The following is a 22,749-nucleotide window of genomic DNA, read 5'->3' on the forward strand; positions in this document are numbered from 1 at the left end:
GCGTCAAGTTAGCGGAAATCACAAGCGGAAACATTCGCAAGAAGTCAGGAAGTAAAGAGAATTGACTTTAAAAAATAAAACCACAAACTTAACGGGACGAGTTGTATATCCTGGTGAGGTACGGGGTGTTGACCATGAGATTTTACTTTGACAATGATAACCGGAAGTACAGTTAATGTAGTTTGTCCTGCTTGACACCGGGGGGGAAAGAGCAGGATGTAGCGGTACATGTATCGGGCTCGCTTTACATCAATCCAACCATCAGAAGTCCTTCTCTCTTTTTATGTCGACGCGGTGAGTCGGGTTTGGGGGATGGGTGTTGTAAGGATTGTCAACAGAGACGACTAACGCTTGCAAAATGTCCAACATCCTCGATGCGGCGTCCAGAGTGAAATGGGACCGCACGGCTGCGGCGAAGCGAGCCGTGTTTCTTGCGGCTGCTGCTTACGGCGTCAAAACACTGTACCCCATCATCTGCAAGCAGCTCGGCAAAAACAAAGACCCCGGGAATAATCGCCGGGTTTCAAAGGCAGAAAACGGCTCCACTTGTTTGGTAAAAACACAGATAGATGCTGCGGATCATATGAAGGCATCCCCCGGGGTAAATGCTGAATTTTTCAAGCAGATCCTCGAACTTGGTAAAATCCTTTTCCCCAAGCTTGTGTCTAAAGAGCTCGGTTTGCTCTCCTTGCACTCAGTGGCGCTGATATCGAGGACGTTTCTGTCTATTTACGTGGCCAGCTTGGACGGCAAGATTGTCAAGACGATCGTGGAGAAGAAACCCAAGAGCTTCATCATCCAGCTTATCAAATGGCTCCTCATTGCCATCCCGGCCACGTTCGTCAACAGCGCCATCCGGTACTTGGAGTGCAAACTGGCTCTGGCCTTCCGCACCCGGCTCGTGAACCATGCCTACCGGACCTACTTCACCGATCAGACCTACTACAAAGTCAGCAACATGGACGGGAGGCTCGCCAACCCGGACCAGTCTCTCACTGAGGACGTAATGATGTTTTCCCAGTCGGTGGCTCACCTCTATTCTAACCTCACCAAGCCTATACTGGACGTGATGCTGACCTCTTACACGCTGATACAGACCGCCAGGTCCAGGGGGGCCAACGCCAGCGGACCGACCCTGCTGGCCGGGCTGGTGGTCTTTGTCACTGCCAAGGTCCTGCGTGCCTGCTCGCCCAAGTTTGGCAAGCTGGTGGCCGAGGAGGCGCACAGGAAAGGCTACCTGCGCTATGTGCACTCCAGGATCATTGCAAATGCGGAGGAAATAGCTTTCTACAGGGGGCACAAGGTATGCAGGGCTGGGTGATGGCATGTGTACAACATAGAGGTTGCATTATTTGTGGCTGACATGCAGGGATATTACAGGAAATACTTTAAATTGGTGGGTTACTATAATCTCCAGTTATGATCAGTGTAGAATACAACCACAAAAGTAAGTAATCCATTAATAGATCATTAATAGACCAGATAGTATGTTTCTCAGTAGGACATATAATCTGAATGCCCATCGTTATATACCACCTCCAATATCAACGTTATACAGTCATATAACAAATCAGTGTTATCAGGCTGATAATTCAAGTTAAAGTTTAGGTGAATTGTCTGTTCCGCCACAAAAATACAGGAAGTGACAATGTGTTGTATTTTTGTGTCCATTGCAGGTGGAGATGTGTCAGTTGCAGAAGTGCTACCGGGCTCTGGCGCACCAGATGAACCTGATCCTGTCCAAGCGTCTCTGGTACATCATGATCGAGCAGTTCCTCATGAAGTATGTGTGGAGCAGCTGCGGGCTCGTCATGGTGGCCGTGCCAATCATCACAGCCACCGGCTTTGCTGACAATGGTAAGGAGGCCTTAAGGTATCTGCATGTTTCATTCTGTGGGGGGAAGCCCATTTCACAGTGCACACACAGGGATCATTCGCATCTCCAAACCAATTGCTTCCACCTCAAGCAGGGCCTCGTTACCATTTGTGAAAACGGTAGCTGCTTCCCACACCTCCCTGACAACTTATCAGTTGCATCAAAAAGCTGTAACAGAGTCCCATTGTTTGCTGGTCAGCACTACTACTAATGCTAATGTTCCAGTGTCGCTGCTGCTGATATTTAAATAGCTTATTTCTGTGGTATTCTAATATTCACAGGTACAAGTGTGAAAATATGCAGTCAACAGGCTCACAGGCGAGAGACACAGAATTTCAATCAGATAACAGAAGCCAAATGGAAAGTTTGCTGCTTAGATAAACATGTCTGTGGTGTTTCTTAAATGAGCCGTCTCTTGTCTCTCTTTCCGCCATCTAGAAACCGCAGACGGGCAAACGCATGTGATGGTGAGCGAGAGGACGGAGGCTTTCACCACCGCCCGTAACCTCTTGGCCTCAGGAGCAGATGCAATCGAGAGGATCATGTCCTCCTACAAAGAGGTGAGGGCGCCTCACGCTGCAGTTAATGCAGCCTTGCTGGAGTGTAGTATGTCTCAGAGGCTATCCCTGCCATCATCATGTCCTCAGTTTTTATTTCAAAGTTCACACTGTGTACATAAGCATTCAACGTAGTGATGAAATGCGCTCTGTAGTGCCGTTTGTCTCTTTGGGCTACTTTAGAAACATGGTGGCGCAACATGGCGACTTCCATGTAATAGGACCTGCAGTGTATGTAGATAGAAATGGCTCATTGTAAGGTAATAAAAACATAACGGTTTATTGTTTAAGGTCTTTATACACTACTGAAATCATAGTTATGTATATTAAATTGCATTTCTGTCAATAGATCCTCATAAATATTACATACTTAACCTTTAAAATTTAAAGTACACTCACTTCAAAGGCCTTTTACTCTTTACACATACAAGCTATTAAACAAAATATGTATTGCCCATAGTAGTATTGAGTGTAATTCACAAAAACCATGAACAGTCTTTTGAATGAACTTGACCCCACAAGAAACAAAGAAACGCTGTGTCACCACCACCCAATGATCTTTCTCGTCATCTTGTCACTTTGACCATTAAGAACCATGGGATCATCTTTGACCAGGAAATGACTTCTGACCGTCATGTTCCTAAGCTCGCTCAGACCTGTTTTCTTCAGACCTCAAACTATTGATTGACACTTTCAGTTTCTCCCATCTAGATTATTGTGATTCACTCTAGACACGCCTCAGTCAAGCTGCTCTAAATGGTTTTAGTTGGCTCAAAACGCAGATGCCAGGCTGCTAACTAGAACTAGCCGCCAGTCCCACACTACCCCAGTTCTTGCATCCCAACTGCAAAATAAAAGGTGTTCTGTGTTTTAGTCCCAACCAGTAAGTCAGATATGCTCAGTCTAATTGATTTTTACTTATTTATCGTTTTAGATTTATAAACCTACCTTTTATTAGACTGTTCAGCTTTTCGACCCTTTAAATGTAGCTGTAAAAAAACACCTAGAAAAGTTGTCAGCACATGGCCTTGAAAACTGCATTGCTCACTTGTTTGATGCTGAAAACAACCAGTCAATGCATCGATTTGTTGACCAACAGGACATAATTGAATATTTTGATAATCAATTAATCATTTATTCAAGTAATATTTCAGGCAGAAATGTCAAACATTCCCTGCTTCCAGCTTCTTAAATGTCAACATCTATTTTATATCATTGTGTATTGAAAATCTTTGATTTGTGGACTGTTGATCAGACAAAAATAGGCATTTGCAGACCTCACCTTGAGCTATGGGGGAACTGCGTAGGGGAATCTTTCTGTATTTTGACGATTAACCAGTCAATCAAAAAAAGATATTTCAGGTTAAACGACGACAAAACTTATCATTAGTTGTCGCTCTTTTATCCAGTCGTTGCACAGCAAACTAACAGATAAGTCTCACCACTGGCAGGTGCAGTTGTTAGGAATTCTGGGTTTCAGGAGCAGTTTCCGCTCAAATGGAGTTTCACAGAAGAAGAGATCTTTTGTTCTTATTTAAACATGTAAATAGCTCGTCTCTTGGTCAGGACTTGTGTTTTGAGCCCCACATAAAGAAAGTTGTTCAGTTATGTTTTTATTATTTAAGAAAAATAGCCAAGGTTAAATCTTTCATTTTAGCCACAGATCTGGAGAAACTCATCCATCCCTTCATCTCCTCCCACCTAGACTATTGCAACTGCCTTTATACTTGTCTCAGTCAGAAATCAACTCATCGCCTATGATTAGTCCAAAATGCTGCAGCTCGATTTCTAACTCACTAAGATGTGACCATGTGACCCCAGTTTTAGCACTTTAGCACCAGCTTGCACTATTTCTGTAAGGATTACTACCTTGGAGGGGCTAGCACCTTCCTATATCTCTGAGCCAGGACACAGACTGAGATCCTCTGGTGGGGCGATGCTAACTATTCCAAGGTCTAAGCTAAAAACCAAAGGATACAGGGCGTTTGTTGTCAAGGCCCCTACACTCTGGAGCAGTCTACCAGATGAGATCAGGCTTGCAGAGTCGGTTCCTAGCTTCACTACTTAAGACTCATTTATTTCTCCATTATTTATATATTGACTTGTTTCCTGTTTTATTTGTGAAAGTGCCTGTGCCTATGTGCTATCACAATATTCATGGTAATATAAAGCAGGATGTTTTTGTTCTTCCAAATATGTGTATTTGAATTTTCATACTATGATTTGGACATGATGGACAGATGTATGGGTGGTTGGGTCATTTCGTTGGCCTAGGTTTGAACCGGTTTGAACAGATGGGTGGATGAATGCACAGATTGGCTGAGTGATTGACGGATGCATTCGCCACAGTATGTCCATCGCTCTCTACTCTCCCCACGTGAGGCTCGCCATGCTTGCACAGTGAGTCCTGAGTGGAAAAGGCGCAGAGAGAAATCACTAAATGAAAGGCCTTGTTCATTGATCTCTAAGTCCCTGCTCTCTCATTGAATTTTAATCAAAAAAAAGAAGCAGGACCCATTCATGCATTTTCTCTCTCTGCTGCTGCATTTGAGGTTCTTAAGAGGATTTGGCTTTGTCACATGTGTGGCGTGAAGCTGTTTTGCAGTACAGCTGGTTTGTCTACTTTTGGCCACATAGCATGGCCTGTGTGAGTGTGACTTGTCTGTGAACAGGATAGCTTTTGCAGCCCGTGCTTGTGGTGAAGAAGAGGAACTGCAACTCTTTTAAAAGTGCGAGAGCGGGCTGTTGTCTGCTTCCTTAAGTGTGAATCACCTCTTCTCGAAAACCTCCCATTGTACCACTCTACTCACACCGCACATACGCACAAGCCCAATGGCACTAATACACAGACAGCTCAATCTGCTGTGAAAGTTTCTGAAACGTAAGCCAGCTGCTAGTGAACTTTTTTATCTCAGTAAAACGCAGTTCTGTGGCAGGGCATTTTGTCCTGAATGTCATTTCATTGCAAATCTCTGGCTCAGAAATACTTCCCTGGAGGGTACGAGTTTTAGCCTGAGCTTGGCTCTGGTCTGTTGTTAGATGTGCAGCAGCAAGCCGCTGCATGCAAGGCCAGGAGGTGTGCGAGTGTGTGTGTGCAATTTAACAGGCACATTCCTCAGGCAGTATGCCCTGCGTACGCCTCCAAACACTCTGCCTGCTTGATATGACAGTGTACAGTGTTTTTAGGTGTTTGGTGTGTGTGTGTGTGTGTGTGTGTGTGTGTGTGTGTGTGTGTGTGTGGTCAGATGGTCCTATGACATGTCCCAGCTCATGTTAGTTTGTTACTCATCTCGTAGACTCAGCTTTGTTTTTTCCTTTTGTTCCATGAAGGCCTTTCCTATGCCCGTCTGAAATTGATTATTATTACTATTAGCTTTCTGATCTTATTGTTTCTTTTTTACAGCTTTAAAAGTTGTCTATGACATTTCTGAAAACCATTTAAGCTGTGTAATCCACATGTTTTCTGCCCAAACAATTGCAAAGTTGGTCTCAAAATGCAATATGTATCTAGGAATTGTGCACATTTTCCTCATCTGTGTTATTGTTTGGCAACAAAAAGCTTCGCACACGCTGCAAAGGCTGCTTGAAGGAAATTTTGAGAACTACTTATGTTTGTCTGAAGTTCTGAAAAGATCCATTTTTACTTGTACCTTTTGTACAAGCGTCACACACAAAACACTGTTTGCAAACTAAAATTTCAAAATGGCACAACGTTTTAGAGCAGCTTCCAGTTATTAAATGTCAGGCTTTCTGATCTAGTATCACAACTGGGTGAAGTTGGTCACCCTCTGATATGTGTTAGATCTAATCAAGGGGGGGAAATTGAACACAGAAACCTTTTTATAGGCATTAATTCCCCAAGATTTAATCTATTGCCTCTCTGTATGTCACTGTAGGTCAACCAGCAGTGAATCCTGGTTTTGTGTGTGCGGGTGTGGGTGTGAGTGTTGACTGCCCAAACCTCCTTCCCGCAGGGCTTAGCCTAGCTGTGAATAATCCTCCATCTGTTGATCTTCCAGCCTGCACTTCCGCATCTCTTTCTCACTTTCACTCTCTCTCTCTCTGTTTCTCTGTTTCTTTCGCAGCACGTGCTCAAACATTTGTCACATGGCTCTACTTATATATGCTCATGAATCACAGCAGAACCCAACTTTAACACCTTTTTGTTTTTTTGGAGCCCGAAGGCCTTGTGAGGCGGTAAATTAAAAGAAAATCTGTCTTGTCTCTTTATGACAAAATTGGCAATGGTTTCAACTGTTATGCTATTAAGTGTTTATTTTAAATTCTCTATCCCCCACTGTGCAGGGATCATGCTTCATAATGATCCTTCTCCTATAGAACGCTGCAATAAGCTGTTGATGCTCGTTTAATAGTAAATATTTACTTCACCAATTTCACACCAGGAACACAATCAGTCCTCTGATCTTCAGATCGGTCCCTCCCTCTTTAGACACTTTTCAATTCATATTTGTTTTGGTTTCTTTCTTCTTTGAGCCAGTCTCATTTCTAAAGCCCCACATGGTGTCCATGAATTCCCAGAATTGGTGTTTGTTGTTTAATATAATCAAGCTGTGTCAACAGCCTGTATTGTCTCGCTGCAGGGTGCAACACTAAAGCCGAAGCAAGAGGGTGATTTTTCTCTTGGTTTTATCCTCATTTGTTCCCGAATTACAAAGTCTATTTCAATGCAACCTCCGGTTGTTTTAAAGTTTTAAAGTTGTCTTTTCCTTTTAAACCTTAATGCATTTTGCATTTGTGCTGTTAAAATCATTACAATTTATTTTGTTCATGTTCTAAATTTAATTACAATGATGGTTTTTGTGAATTACACTCAATACTACATTGTGATATATTCTGTTTTTTTGTTTATTTTAGGATATATCATTTTTACTATACTTTTTCATTCACCCATCTCTCACAGACCATCACACGTTATGTTCTGCAGGATCTGTGTGTTTGTGGGCGGGTGAATGTGTGTGCTCACTTTATACACTGTAAACAAACATATAGGAACATAAAATTCTTAGAGATCATAACTAATCCAAGAGCATACTGTACTGGTTGCGAAAAGCAAAGAAAGACATACAGTCCTAACAACATATTAACATTAGTAGCCACCTTGGTGTTAACTACATATTTTCACTGTCACACAGAGTTGCACACACAGTTACACACTCTAATGCAGTGGTTCAACCTTTTGTATTTATCTGATCAATTGCGTTTAGCTCTTTTAACAATTTATCCACATTTTTTAAAACTTTGTATTAATTCTTATTTATTTATTACTTTAAGCTATTTAAATTCTTTTAGCTATTTCAACAGTTTATCCATTATATTTAGCTGTTTAAATAGTTTACTTTTATCTAATTCTTATTTATTTAATTTTATATATATATATATATATATATACTGTTTAAACTGAACTGTTTACTGTGAGATAATTATTTCAACCATTCATCCATTACTTTAAGCTAACAGTTTAGACTTTTCTGCTTGCTTGCTAACTACAGTAGCTTCATTCGCAACAGGTAAAGTTCAGATGTCAAAGGTGACTCAATATGTGGATAAATTTTTTTGTAACTACAGTTTTTTCAAATGAGTTGTTCTACTCTGTGATTTCTCCATAAACCTCAAGGTAACAGAAATACCCCTGGTTGAGAGTCACTGCTTCAACACACATGCACTCACAGTGTTATCAGCACATGGCCATGACAGTGACCTATCAGACTCTGATCCTCTCTTGGGTCATGCTAACACTCCTCTGACTTTACCCAGTATTGACCTTTGACCTTTATGTGGTTGATGGGACAGGTCACAGAGCTGGCAGGCTACACTGCACGGGTACACAACATGTTTGTGGTGTTTGAGGACGTCCAGAAGGGTGTTTACAAGCGCTCCTCTGTATCAGCCACAGCAGGAGCAGAGAAGAAGAGCAAGCCTGGGATGCACATCGATGGACCATTGGAGATAAAGGGTAAGCCTGTTCTGATGAACACCCACCTACTTCTGTATTAAAACAAACTCAAAGAGAGAAACAGGTAGTCACCAGCCTAATTGGCCAGTCACAATCACACACTTGGTTACTGTTGCTGTGTTGCACAAACGTTTAGCACTTCTCCTGTCTGGCAGTTGGAGCAAGCTTGTGGCTTTGGTTGAACTGTCCCAATCCCTTGTGTGCAAGTCAAACAGTAGTCTTATGCAGTATTACGTTCATTGTTTATTTTCAACCCCTCTGTCCACAATTAACAACTTATAGTCAAATTAGCCGTAACACAAAATAAATATTAAACATCAGACCTAAATTAAGGGATAAAGCAAGTGTAAGTTACTTTAAAATACAGTTACATCTTCAGAGTCATTTCATTGGTCACACAATTGCCTCTCTGTTATCTCTAACCAGAGAGTTTTTATGCCCTTATCTGGGGCAACTTGCACAAGAAGAATAAATTCCTAGATCACCAACATGATATTACAAGCAATCAATGGTGTCGAGGTCAAAGGTTGGAATCATTGCATAAATATCCTTGTGTAAGCATCCATTTGACCCCAGAATGAATCTCCAGCAAGAGAGCACTATTAAGCTAGGAGATAGGCAGCATAGTAAAGAGGGATTTTTTTTATTTTTAACGCCATAATTCCTCATATGCAAGTATTATCTCATCCATATCCATACTTCAAAAGACTGTAATCCTTAATTTCTGCTCTTATACACTCATTCTGTCTTTCTCTGTTTTGTCTCTTCAGGTGAGGTGATAGATGTGGACAACGGCATTGTGTGTGAGAATGTCCCAATTATTACACCAAATGGGGACGTAGTAGTGTCTTGCCTGAACTTTAAGGTGAGACAGCTCTACTCTATTCTCTTCAGATCTTCCGTATTCTGCCATTTTGCTACTATTGCATCTATAGCTCTTCTTTGCTGTACTCTTTTTTTGTAGTTAGGATGGGCTAAAAAAGGTCACCAGATAATTTAATTTGTCTTCCAGCACCAAACTCCACTTAATATTAACCAATATATTTGCAGGCACTTCGTTTCTGGTGTTCTCCGAACCATACTTCACCGTCAGATTCCCTGAGGGTTTTCTTTTGGTCTACGTGGCGTTAATTAGCATTTATGAAGAATGCTCTGTGGTCTCATTAGGAAACAGATGCATCCTTTGGGTGTCAACGTGTTGCACCCCTCAGGCTGTTCGCTACTATAATGAGCTGGAGAGGATATTATGGTGTTTAAAATTTACAGATCAATGCTGACAAAAAAGTAAAATGGCACTTTTCAGATATCATTACGACACTAATGCCACTTCCCATAAACATGTAACGCATGGTGACCCTTCTCTCCTGAGGGGCTGCCCCACGGATAGATATGTATTGTATAAGTTTTTTGCATTTTAATCCAACTTTTATTTCCCTCTTTTAAACTTCAGAGGGGCTCTGTTCTTTGTAAACGAGCTTTAAAGATTATCTAGAACCGTTATCAGAGCTTTGAGCTCAAACTTAAACTCAAATTATCACAAGTTTGCTGATAGAGAAGGATAATTAAGCTCCGGTTGAGACCGCTGATTTGAGGTCAGTGACCCTGCTAACATTGAGCTGGCAGATAGCAAGATAATCTGCTGACATTGGCCTTACAACCACACGTCCAAATTGTTCATAATTGTTATTCAGTTTTTCAAAGCTACACTCAGAACTTAGCTTTTATTTAATTTTTTCTTACAATGTTACTTCTTTTTAATTTCGATTGCTTTGGTACTTTAAGAAACAGAAAGTAGTGTATGCTCTGCTGCTCCTCTGTTATCCTGTTAGGTGCAGGCAAACCAGAGGAATTTAGCGATACCGCCAAACAGTTTGAACTGGTTTCCAGCTGTAGCTCTGAGACAGAACAGACAACTACAATACAGTGTACTGTTAAAAAAGCAATGCTCTATGACCACAATTCCTGTGTTCTTGTGCATTTCAGATCTCCTGTGTGTAATGTTAAATGGTCATATGCTGTCTATCAAAAGCTACACGCCCACTGATGCTTCCTATCTCCCCAGGGCTTTAAATCTTAATGATGTTACGTAATTATACTGAGGACCGGCTCGGCTTAAGGGAGATTAATAAATTCTCTTTCCATTTCAGGTAGAAGAGAGCATGCACCTATTGATCACGGGGCCCAACGGCTGTGGAAAAAGCTCTCTGTTCAGAATCCTCAGCGGCTTGTGGCCTGTCTATGGCGGCCGGCTACACAAACCCTCTCCTCAGCATATGTTCTACATCCCTCAGAGGTATCCACACAAACACACTTTTTCACACAGTACTTATGTTCCACAGCAGTGAGTTGTACTGAAGCAACTGTAGGGTTTGACCATTGTACCCGTGAACCCTACCAGTAATCTAATCCATTATAACAGTGTGTGTGTGTCTGTTTGTGTGTCTGTTTGTGTGTCTGTTTGTGTGTCTGTTTGTGTGTCTGTTTGTGTGTCTGTGTGTGTGTCTGTGTGTGTGTGTGGCTGACAAAGAGAAACCAGAGCTCTGGCCACAGTAAAATAATTACCGCCCAGACAAGGCTTGACAATAATTTCTCCATTACACTTCTCTCTGGATAACTGTCATTTGATAGTAAGATGAGTGTGTGTTAACCACAATCAGCCATGTGTCCTGACAATCCGTATTTTTGCTCAAGTGACCCATGTTAACACTGAATGATTAAAGATAACTAGCGTAATCCAAAGTGTCACTATTAACCTTTTAGGAATAAAAAGCACCTGATGTTTGAGGGCCCCGTAGGCTGTTTCAGTGTTTCCATCTGTCCTACAGTGATTTTTGTTTCAAATATTTAGCCACACCCTACACTTTTTATGGAAATGAGGAAAGTAGCAAATGTTTCATATGAGCTTAAATTTGGTGGAAATTTGTCAGCTGCAAAAGGCTGTCAGGCAATGCCCTATGAGATAGCTCTAGTACAGCTGCAACGATTAGTCGATTAACCAGTCAGTCGACAGAAAATTAAAAGGCACATCTTTTGAGGCTTTTCTCAAGAAAAATCTTTTGCTACTTTTTTGCTTTCCATGTGTGGAGATTTTCTGCTTTTTATTTGTCTAATAAGTATATATATACTCCACATCCCCAGATTGATCAAGGGTGAAAAGAATTGTTAGTTGCAGCTGTAAATGCCAGACACTGGTAAAGAGTTAGAATGTAGCATCTGAGTCAGACATCTCTTGATATATGGGTGATTGTGGTGTCAGTGCCCTTAACAGGTAAAGATGACCAATTGATCTTCCATAAAAGTGGCCAAAGGACCCTTAAACTCAAGTGAACCAGTCTAAGACAAACCATCAAATGTAATCTTAGAGGCTTGGACTCAGCTGACTGCCTCCTGCAGAGCAGTGAATATTTTATACATAGGATGAGATTGCCACCAGAATCCAATACACTATGTACATTAGATACAACCAAAGAGTAATGGGTCTCTTTCAGCATTTGTTCTTCAAGTGTTTAAGAGCTGATTATGTGCTCCTTTGAACACACACACCCTCTTTGTTAGCTTGTTCTTTTCTTTAGCGTCCACTTAATGAAATTAGAAGTTAACAAAGAAACCCTCAGTGGATCCGGTGTAACTGTGTGTGTGTGTGTTTCTCCAGGCCATACATGTCCATGGGTTCACTGCGGGACCAGGTGATCTACCCAGACTCTGTGGAGGACATGGCTGCCAGAGGCATCAGTGACAAGGACCTGGACACCATCTTGGACATAGTCAACCTCAACCACATTGTCACCAGAGAGGGAGGTTGGTGCAGTAATGAAGCCGACTTAGAAAAATTTGTGTGTTGAGTGAAAATAGGAGATTGAAGATTTTAACCATCATCTACACAAAATTGACAAAACAAAATATCAAATAAAATAACCACTAGCCACTACAACAAATCTGAGTCTACTTGACAGTTAAGTCACCACGCGGTCTATAAAGTAATTTAAACATTTGCAAAATCTGCACCGCAACAGTAACTGTAACTGCAGTGCTGGTCTGCCGGTGTGCTGAGAACAAACAAACCAGGTTACGTGTCTGTGTACCAACCAGAAGCTTGATCTTATGCACTCGGGTAATTACTTGTATTGCCTAAACTTGCGTCTGTGGCTAATTGGCTGCCACTTTCCTCTCATCGCCAAACAAACAGGCCCATTGTTGTGAACCAACTACTGTACAATGCTTAGAGCTACAAGAGGGTTAAACAGATGAATGGCTGCACTGTGGAAATGTTGGGAAAGGTCTCCATCAAATGAACTCACACATCAGTCGTGGATGTGGGCACACATGCAGTGTAACTGCAAAGGATTTTCTCTTAAGTCTTTGAAAATGTAACACATAGAAGGCTGTCTCACTGTTACACAGTGCAGCTAGACTGGTTAAACCCTTTAGCGAATATGTCTGTCAGTGCTGTGCCCTTCCGTTGGAATGGCTGTTGGTAGATAAACAGTCTACATAAACGCTCTGTAAAACCTGTCTGTTGACATTTCAATTATTCATAACATTGCTCAAAATGTATTTTTAATTAGCTCTTTATGTAAAGGCCTAATGTAGTACAGAGTTTTCACTACCATAAAATAGGTCTATGCACTTTCTCAGACTGGATTTCAATGAAGCGTTCTTGTGTCCCCCACCCTGATATGGATTAAAGATATTTGCTCTCAGCATCTTTAATCCTTAAATATCTATCTTTAAATAACATCTTGGTAGTATGTGTTTTTAAGGTTGTGCCATGTCTTCTTTTGCATCCAGGCTGGGACGCTGAGCTGGACTGGAAGGACGTGCTGTCAGGAGGCGAGAAGCAGAGGATGGGCATGGCTCGCATGTTCTACCACAAGTAAGGGGTCTAAAAGGTCACGAGCATTTAAGCAGTGTTGTGTATGTAGGGTAACCATTGGTACTTTTTCAGCTTTGCATGTGCAGAGGTTCTCACTACATCACAAATCTCATTAGTTACTCGCTGAACGATTATTAAAACAATTCCCCCTTGTGTACGTCAGGCCTAAATATGCGCTGCTGGACGAGTGCACCAGCGCCGTGAGCATTGATGTGGAGGGAAAGATTTTCCAGGCCGCTAAGGACGCCGGCATCTCTCTGCTCTCCATCACACACAGACCCTCCCTGTGGTAAGACTCATCCCACAGATAATGTCCTAGTCAAGGGGTTTTCAAAGTCTGAGCCTATGGGCCTCCCATCAGCCAAAGCAAGAATAAGAAAGGAGGCCCCACACCCCCTCTTTACTTGTTTAGTCTCACTCAATTCCTATATGCATATGGGATTAAATAGCATAATCATGATCCCTCTAATATGTTGTTTGACATAACTTCATAGCTGAAAATAGTTTTGTTTTTTTCCACTCTCCTGCTTTAAATCCATCTTCTCCACCTCCAGGAAGTACCACACTCACCTGCTGCAGTTCGACGGGGAGGGAGGCTGGCGCTTCGAGCAGCTGGACACGGCAACGCGCCTCTCCCTCACCGAGGAGAAACAGCGGCTGGAGGCCCAGCTGGCCGGCATTCCCGAGATGCAGCATCGCCTCAACGAGCTCTGCAAGATCCTGGGAGACGACTCCGTCCTCAGAACAGTCGAGGAGTGAGAGGGCGAGGGAGGGAGCGGGAAAGGGGCCCAGAGGGGAAAAGAGAGAGGTGCTGCTGGTGGTGGTGAGGGTGGGGGGGGGTGAAGAAGCAATGAAAGAAAAAGATTTGTCAGCGTTTCTTTCAGATTTTTTCCCCCCTCTCCTGTGAAAGCAGGAGAGCTCTTAATGCCAGCTAGTCTTTCAGCTGTCCTTTCTCCTCTCCCTCTTCTTTTAAATCTTTCCTTTGCCCCGCTCCAACCCGAGAAGTGGGAGAGTGAAGTGGAAATCACACATACTCCCCCTCTATACTCGCATGGACTGCATACTTTTAGATTTTAAATGTGGACTTTTACCATGCATCATTTTCAAGATCATTATATGCCACAGTTTAAAGTGGCAAAGCAGATAAATCCAAAATTGAACCAAGATAATTCATTTGTTTGTTGGTTTGTTTTTATAGCACTTTACATTGCTTTTAGAAGGCTGTCCCCATTTTGTTGTGGTAGCTCACAGTGAAATAAGGTGATAGCTGCGTTTTAGCTGGAAAACGTTTTAATATAGAACCACTAAATATTGTCCACAGCAGTATTCCACGCCCAGTATACTGGGTTGTGCAGCATCCACTTTTGTCATAATTTAGCAGTAGATTTACCTGTTACCTCTTGGTTCTGAAAGGTCAAGAGAGACTATATTTCAAAATGTCACAATATGCCTTTGTTTGATTTTGTGTATCTAGCCGCAGTACAATCCCTTTCCTTATACCTCATCTTAGCCCTTTGTAGGTTATTACAGACCCTTGGACCACTGATATAGGCTCAGTGACAGACTTGCACATGGCTAGCAAAGAAAGAGCCAACCTGGGGTCTGTTATTAGAGCGATTAGTGATGCAGGTCTGACTCTACATCTATAGGTTTCTGGTTTATTGAACAAATACAATGAGCTAAAGAGGCCCTCTTCAAAGGAAGCGGAACAAGAGCGAGCCGACCCTGGTAGTCTGGTCTGTCTTTGAACAGTGACACATACATTTATACTATACACAGATGAACAGGTAGTCATTCAGACTATGGTACTGTCAGGTGCATGTGCACACGCTGGCCACCTGTTGAAGCCCCCCCCCCTCCACTGTTGACACAAAAAACACTCGTGTGTCTTCTATGTGTCAAATGCACCGTCGATCATGCTCTGTGGTTCTAATGAGCTAATACGTTATGCTAATTTAGTAAAAGGAACCTTCATGTAAATTGTATGACGACGTAAGAAATACTTTGCAAAAAGTCCCACCTTTCTAAAGAGGAAGCTGATTATCTTTTAATATCATGAAGTGTGTTTACATGCACTTAAATATTTTAGATAAGACTCCACATATTATTATGTTATAATATATGGGGCCTTATTGGGTTGCACCTAATTTGTGTATTACATAATAGGGCTAATATACAGTAGTAGGACGCTTAGAGGTCAGGCTTTTTAAAGATCGCAGACATTGGAGCTGGTACAGATTTCATTTTTGGCTCAAGGACACTTCAGCACGTTGGTTGCCTCTTGACTAATGGCTGGCATGCATCTTGACTATCTACAGGAATTAAATTAGTTTAATGTTTTTCCTCATTTAGCCTCCATGTTTCAACTTCTCTGAAGTTGTGATACTGTGAAATCAGTGTTTTTTTCTGTTAACATCATTTTTCTTATGGACGAGTCATGAATGCTGTGTTCTCATGTGGCGGCTCTAAGCTTTGGTTGTGGCTGCTTTTACAGTATGTTCCCTTTGTGGTTCAGAACTGTGCATGTGTGTGTGTTTACTGTGTCCAGCATAAAGAGTACGGGGAAAAGTAAATAAGGCAGACCTTTGCCTCCCAGATTGTACTTGGTGAAACAGGAGAGAGGATCATGTGTAGAGAAGTTATGGATTCACTTATAGTCTATTTCCCCATAGGCACATATATTATTTTTGCAGTTTTATACATTCAATTGGGCCTAAAGCCTTCCAAGCAATACAAATCGTCAATGCATCTGAAAAGCAAAAAAGCACCCAGAAACATTTACATTTCATTTTTGTGTTCCTTAGTTTAATTCAGTGTTTCCTCTGTAAAATTCATTTCTAGCCCCTTAGTAAATTATAGAACCAATTAAAAGTGTGGAAGCACTTTAGAGTTAAATCGGTTTGTGTTAGTTAATATGTATGATCCAGATACCACCACAAACAAGGTGATCTCTGGGCTTCTGTTTGTTATTCTCACACTGTACTGAGTCACTGGTACAGTGTAATATCAAGTCATCTCACTGGTTAGAATACCACCATTTTGTTCTCATTCCCTCTGTTTGGTTAATACTCCACCATGTCTGTGTTGCAGAGTATGGACAATCAGTCACATCAGCAGCAGAAAACAAACAAGTGCCCTGCTATATTTCATACTACACGTTGGCTTGTTTGTGTCTGCAGAGAAATGAGTCCTGATTTTAGGTATATAGCTGCGCCTGCATCACCTAATTTGTTACGGAACTTATCATGTAAATTGTATGCTTGTCAAAGTTTAGCAATTCCCTCAGGCCTTTTGTTAGACTGAGCTGGGCCTGCGTCCAGGGTGTCTTAAAGTGTAACATCTTTGCTCCATTGAGGCTTTAAACCTTTGCAACCTCCCCCTTTTGGCTTTTAGTGGACAGTTCAAGAAAAGAACAAAGCCCCACTCTGCTCAGGATGATGGCTGCTAGGTTACAGAAGGACAAACTTAGATTTTTTTTTCTCTCCCCCTAAAAAATGTGACTGGAGAACAAAAATAACTAATTAAACATTTAAAATATCAATGCATTCCTTTTAATATCAAAAGGAATAATAACTGGAATGCTCTGTGATGGTCTGCACAAAACTAATTACGCCTTCATTGGGTACGCAACAGAGCATCGTAGGCATTACTATAGGGCTTGAAAATGGCATGGCTAGCCTTTTTCAACAGTAATCTGTACTGGAGTTTCAGACCTGAAATAAGTTATCTGTGCCATCAGTCAGGCTCTGTTGACAGGAGGCCATAAGAGCCGCTGAATGACACAGAGTCTGCCAAGTGACACTGCTACAGGAGGTCTGGGATCCATAGGCATGCCCGTAGCTTGAATAGTTAAAAAGTAAGAAATACTGTTATTTCATCTTGAAAGGATGGGATAAAAAATGATGAGGTGCTATTATCCTGGGATGTCTCATGTTTCAGTGGGTTTTCTTCAGAATTATGGGTTTTTACAAAGTTTCTTCTGGTTTGTGTTGCGTAAAATGGTGCTTTTCGTGCTGTGTATTCTCTCCCAAGAATTACATCCTCTAGCCAGTGATTATAAGGCTAAGAGTGGCCTCTAATCATGCTACAAAACTGTGCCTAATTGAGGCTAAGCTATCATTGGTAACACTTGCTCTCCAGTGAGTCTTGGGCCAGAGCCCTGTGCACAGCATATGAAACATATGAAAAGACCTCTAGTCTGCCTTCATTCTTATTTATTTATATCTTTAAAGTGGCTATAACCAAACCAGACTTCTTACATTAACAATGGATCACATACATGTGACCATGCAGTTCCCCTCAGCGCTTTGTAGTAACATTCAATTCATTGTTTTGGTTTTCCCGCCCGCAAAATTTAGTTGATTCACCAACCAGCTAGTGAACAGGCGCCAAGTGGAACATTTAGCTAGCAGCTAAATAGCCCGATATTTCCCTCAGGAGCTGGTGAGCATCAAAACAGCTCTAAAAATTTAAAGAGTGAAAATTGGACTTCCACAACTGAAAATGAATGGTTACTAGGCCACTGTTTGCTAACATGTTAGCAACATCAACTTACAAGGATTATGTTTAGCTTGTTTCTGCTGGGCCCAAGTGGTCAAACATAGTTATTGCAAGTTTAATATTCCCAGATTTATTTGGCTTCTAAAATTTGCTGCTGTGACTCTGCATTAAACCCAGCATCTTTTTTTTTCTTTTTCATAACTGAACTTGGTCTTAGGGTAAAAACATTGTCCGTCTTTATCTTTGAACATGGCACCTCATCATTTCTTACCCCTTTAGTAAACCAGTTAAGTGTTAGGCCTTTAGTGGCCTACTACACTCTATGACCCTGCTTGATACTGTAATGACATCCTTACTACAAAACTTTGATACTGAAAGTTTTGCATTCTATCACCCCTTTTGTAAGAAAGAGATTGAATGTATCCATAATGTATGATATAGCATCTCTTAAGGTTTACGAAGACAGCGAATACATGTGGTCAATGTCATACAAGTTTCCTTCTTGTTTGAAAATGTATCATTTTATAATGGTGTTAATAGTGCATGCAACATTATTTTATCAGAGCCACATTGTGGTGTTTAAATCAAGATTTACTGTGTTTGGAAACGTAATGGGAAAGGAAAATGTTTTGATGTTACTCAAGTGGTGCAGGCCAGTCAAGTTAATATTAATGATAGTGTCATGACAGAATGACATGGGAAGATAGGTGGATGCCAAGGAGTACAGTAGTTCTCTGGTTTCTAACTTACTGAGATTTTTATTCAAGCTTTTGATGTATTAATTTGACTGTCCTGGACCTCAGAGGCAACATGCGGTGGTTCTCCCTTAAAGCCAGGGATAACTACACTGCTACATAACAACTTTAAAGAGAGCTTTGTTTGCAATCACAACTCCCATTAATATAACCATTTTATATTTTGAAGTCCTGGAACAGTAGTCCAGACTTCCTGTACGAGGATGTCATTGTGCATGTGTAGGAATCTGTATTCTTTAACCTTAGAAGCAAGAGAGGTGCGTTGGCATAAAGGTCATCTGTGCAAAAACCATGTGGTCACTTTAACTTGAAAGATGAAGATGTATTTTCTTGTAAATAAAAACAATACATTGCAACCTCGAAATATGGGCCATCTTGCATTTGTTCTTTACCATTTCAAGTTTAAACTATTTGAAATTTAGCGAGTAGCAAAGATTTGTCACAAGTTCCCTAACAGTGAGAAATTAATGTTATTTATAGCCCAAGTAGGAGGACCGTGTACTCTTACCAACTCCTTTAATGGAGATTGTTGATTACTAACAGAAGCATCCCAGAGTTTATGCAGACATAAAAATAAACCTGTCTCAAGGGCATGCCACCTCTTCACTCTGTGGGATATTTGGGCTCTCAGTGTCAGGCCCTTTGATATTTACAGGGGTCCTAGCTTTTTGCCTGCAGAGAAATTACATTTTCTAACCGGTACTGTTTTTATTGTACAAGCCTGAACAGAAACTATGTTGTAGTCCCATACTACACACACATTTTAAGGATTTATAAAATTTAAAGATTTAAAAAACTGTTAAGTAGTATAGTACACACTGGACACAAGTCTTGTAGTGTGGAATTGGGACACAGCAAGTGAGTTTGTGAAGCCATCTGCAGGCGAAAACAAGAGAGCACGTTGGGTTAATCACTCCAACAGTGCAGTAATATGAGCTGACCACAAGATGGCAGCATGAACAAGTAGCCATGTTCATTTATTGCAATTCCTGATATGTGCATACACGTTCAGTAGCCTATTTCTTTCACTACTGTAGTACTGCAAATATCAGAAGTACATTCAAATAGCACTCAAACTGAATGCAGTCACGTTCAGTGTAATGGATTCATTATTTTTGACATTTTTATTGCTCCAAATTATTGTTTTGTCAACAACTTGCCACATATAGGTACAGACAAATAGAGAAAGTAAAAAATAAATAATAAGAGGTATACAAAACTTGAAACTACACAAAAGCAATTAAACACAAAATTGCAAGACAAAAGTGACAGTAGTGTGATTAGTATAGCAGCAAAGTTAGCAAGTCTAGCATGTGTAAACAGTGTACACCAGATTAATATATATGATCAAGTAATGATATTCTTGTCTGTGTTAATATAGAAATGTAATTTATAAAGTAATGTACATAACATAATAATATAGTATGTGATGAAAAGGTGACACGTATCGTATACGAAAATATATAGTATAGCACAGCAATAGCATGGAATGTCAAATATAATATAGTATAGTATAGTATAGTAGCCCTATCAAATAAAACATTTATCAAATGTTCTGCTAGTTAGTATGAGTACATAAAAATATGTATCCAGAAAGAAATGTATCACTTTGCGTCGAAAATGGTTTAAAGACTTTAAAGTATTATTATATTTATTATAATTATAACACTACAATTATTATTAGACATGTTGTCCTACATGTTTTGTCTTGCGTTGTTGGTTGCCCCCTGCCTGGATTGGTACAGCTCAGGAGGAGGAGTTTGGTTACGTCCTCAGTCTTGGAGAGACTCTCCAGGCCAGTGGATCCCAGCTCGTCGGTCCGCACCGCACACACACACACACACACACACACACTGCACTCTGCCCGAGAAGGAGGCTGAGACGATGCCTCTGGAGAAATAACCGCAATGGAAAACAAACGAATCCTTTCATAATGACCTGCTCCATCTCACCAAACATGGCTCCTTATGCTGTTTCGAGGAGGAGGTGAGAGCGGCAACGGTGGAAGCTCAAGATTGAAGCGCTTTTCTTGGAGGTGGAGGAAGGGGGGTGCCCGCGACGCTGTCTTGTCTTGTAAGAGGATAAAGAGGGGGGAAAGGGAAATCAAGCTATTTTTAAGCTGGACTATCCTCCCGGTGACACCATGACCAGCGGGCCGGATGAGAGCTCGGTACGCGTCGCTCTGAGGTAAGGACGCAGCGGCAGGAACCTCCTCTCCAGAGATGCTCTTGTGTCCCACCTGCTACAACCATGCACGTGCTATTCCCTTTTATTCTTGCTTCACTTCATTCTTACGTCACTGGCCATATATTCAGCTGCATGCATCCACTCATCTCGTTGTATCCCTAAAATCCGTCTAAAACAATACCCCTCCTTCTCTAAATGTGCTTTTATTTTGAAGCCCCCCCCCCCCCCCCCCCGCAAAATCCATGCTTTCTTGTCCACACCCGTGCCAGGAGCTGCAAAGATAGACCAGTGGCCCATGATTACATGAGCTTCTTTTGTTAATACCTGCACTGCATATACATGTTGTGTTGTGGATTTATCAATGAAGCTCACAGCTCTGGATTAGGACAAGGAAAAGCCTGTAACTCTCCCCCTCTCCTGTAGTTAACACACATTGTCTGAAACCTATTATACAGGAGAAAAGGATTTTTGTAGCCATATATAAATATAGCAGAAATGTTAACTGAATTTTGCATGTGTACTCTGTTGTGTGTTGAGTGTGAGTTCTGTTTGCATTTGCTATATCATACTGATCTGACCCTTGTCCTCTTGGCCAATCCATGCTGCCACTTACACGGCAGAAAAACTGAGATAGTCCCAGTCTGGTCCCGGTTTATCAGTGTTTCTATGTGTGTGAGGAACAGTGAGACTGTACAAAACATTCCCTGATGCAGCCCACACAAGAAAACACAGAACAAATCAATAGAAAGATATGACAGGGCAGTAGCTAAAGTCTGGGGCAGGTGTTTTTCTCTCTTTGTGTGTGTGTGTGTTGGAAAGACAACCTGAAACGTCATGTGAACCGGATCAGTGGAAGACAGAGGACAAAAGCTTGTCGCTCTCATGTTTCTCTCTCTGCCTCGCTTGTAAATGCATATTCAGACTTTGACCCAGAACTCTGTTTACTGAGCCAACTCAGGCCCGTTTCTCATCATGTAATCAGTATATTGGCTCTTGGTTCCTCAGTCTGATCAATAACATTTCATTCATAATGCAAGACGACATTTGTCCGGCTTCCTCAATAATGTCAGTATGGGCATATAGAGCTGCCATCTGAGTTCCCTGTAGAGAACACACAAAAGAACACATAACCACACACACTTACCCGCAAGCTGTTGATAATGATGCAAATGAGGTTACAGAAAGGTGTGTGTGTTTTTCTCTCTCTACCCACTGTTGTATCTTCTTAGAAAGCTCAGGCTTCATTAATTATTTGGAGAGCTCTGTCATCTTGTTTGCTAGTCAGGTTTCCACCTTTAGTCCTATTGATGGCCATTCATCTGTTTGTCTTTCTTTCTTTTCTATTAATCTACTCACTCATTCATTTAATGGGAGCCTTTGAAGTCATCCGCAATTATGTACGAACCAACTGACAATGATGTAAAGATTATATTTCTCAATCATGAAAGGATTGCGCTAACAATTAAATAAGGTCCAAAATGACTTTGGTTAAGGAAGGAGACATAGATTTGGTAAATGTGATGCTACAAAACTACAATACTTAAAGAAAACATCTTGAATCTTGAGTCAGCGCCTGATTACAGTAAAGAGTTCAGAGACTCTTCTGAGGTCAGCTGTGGCGCCTGGAAATGCTTCGTCACTAACCCCTTTCTAATAAGATAATAACATTAACAATGGCGCTGTCATTTTCATGTCCGAGTCCTAGGAAGCAACTGCAGTGAGTCAGCATGTACAATACCAGAACCCTGGAACTGGCAAAACTATGTCACGTCAATATATCTGCTCTTAAAAAGGCCTATTAGAGAGAAAAAACATACATAAACAGTTAAACTAATAATACAAAAATCAAAAACAGTAAAATGCCTAATGGAATATTTAACTGCTGCACTAATCAATATTTTTATATAAACAAAGAATCAAACAACTATGTGCAAAATGGAAGGGATCACCCATAGTGACAAACCCACAGAGTTATCACCCGACTCTGCAGATACCCTCAATTTACTGTCTTTAAGCTCATTGTTTTG

The 22,749-nt window shown here is 41.2% G+C and overlaps 2 protein-coding genes across 4 annotated transcripts in view; both read left to right on the forward strand.

Moving 5' to 3' along the window:
• The first annotated feature begins 204 nt into the window (after positions 1-204).
• On the forward strand, positions 205-18,899 carry LOC119918007 (ATP-binding cassette sub-family D member 2-like). Its single transcript, XM_038738494.1, has 10 exons — positions 205-1,303; positions 1,677-1,857; positions 2,315-2,436; positions 8,245-8,407; positions 9,178-9,272; positions 10,555-10,700; positions 12,060-12,205; positions 13,196-13,280; positions 13,444-13,569; positions 13,835-18,899. The coding sequence occupies exons 1-10, from the start codon at positions 359-361 to the stop codon at positions 14,037-14,039; spliced, it is 2,214 nt and encodes a 737-aa protein (XP_038594422.1). The 5' UTR covers positions 205-358; the 3' UTR covers positions 14,040-18,899.
• A 1,157-nt stretch (positions 18,900-20,056) lies between these two features.
• Positions 20,057-22,749, forward strand: part of LOC119918015 (kinesin-like protein KIF21A) — a 39,889-nt gene continuing 37,196 nt past the window's right edge. Inside the window, exon 1 of one of the 3 annotated variants that reach the window (XM_038738510.1) lies at positions 20,057-20,722. In XM_038738510.1, coding sequence (XP_038594438.1) covers positions 20,679-20,722 — 44 coding nt within the window. In that variant the 5' untranslated portion in view covers positions 20,057-20,678. The remainder of the gene's footprint in view (positions 20,723-22,749) is intronic. The other 2 variants (XM_038738509.1, XM_038738511.1) reach the window with 2 other exon arrangements.

The sequence above is a fragment of the Micropterus salmoides genome, unplaced genomic scaffold (genome assembly GCF_014851395.1).
Source record: "Micropterus salmoides isolate LMB-PRFRI ecotype aquatic unplaced genomic scaffold, ASM1485139v1 Ms_hic_scaffold_23, whole genome shotgun sequence".
NCBI classification, from domain to species: Eukaryota; Metazoa; Chordata; class Actinopteri; order Centrarchiformes; family Centrarchidae; genus Micropterus; species Micropterus salmoides.

Bases quoted from the DNA above. Each gene is read 5' to 3' on its own strand.
- LOC119918007 (XM_038738494.1), top strand. From the start codon at position 359: ATGTCCAACATCCTCGATGCGGCGTCCAGAGTGAAATGGGACCGCACG. The intron at 8,408-9,177 runs GTAAGCCTGTTC...TTGTCTCTTCAG, and splicing joins TGGACCATTGGAGATAAAGG to GTGAGGTGATAGATGTGGAC. The intron at 12,206-13,195 runs GTTGGTGCAGTA...TTTTGCATCCAG, and splicing joins CATTGTCACCAGAGAGGGAG to GCTGGGACGCTGAGCTGGAC.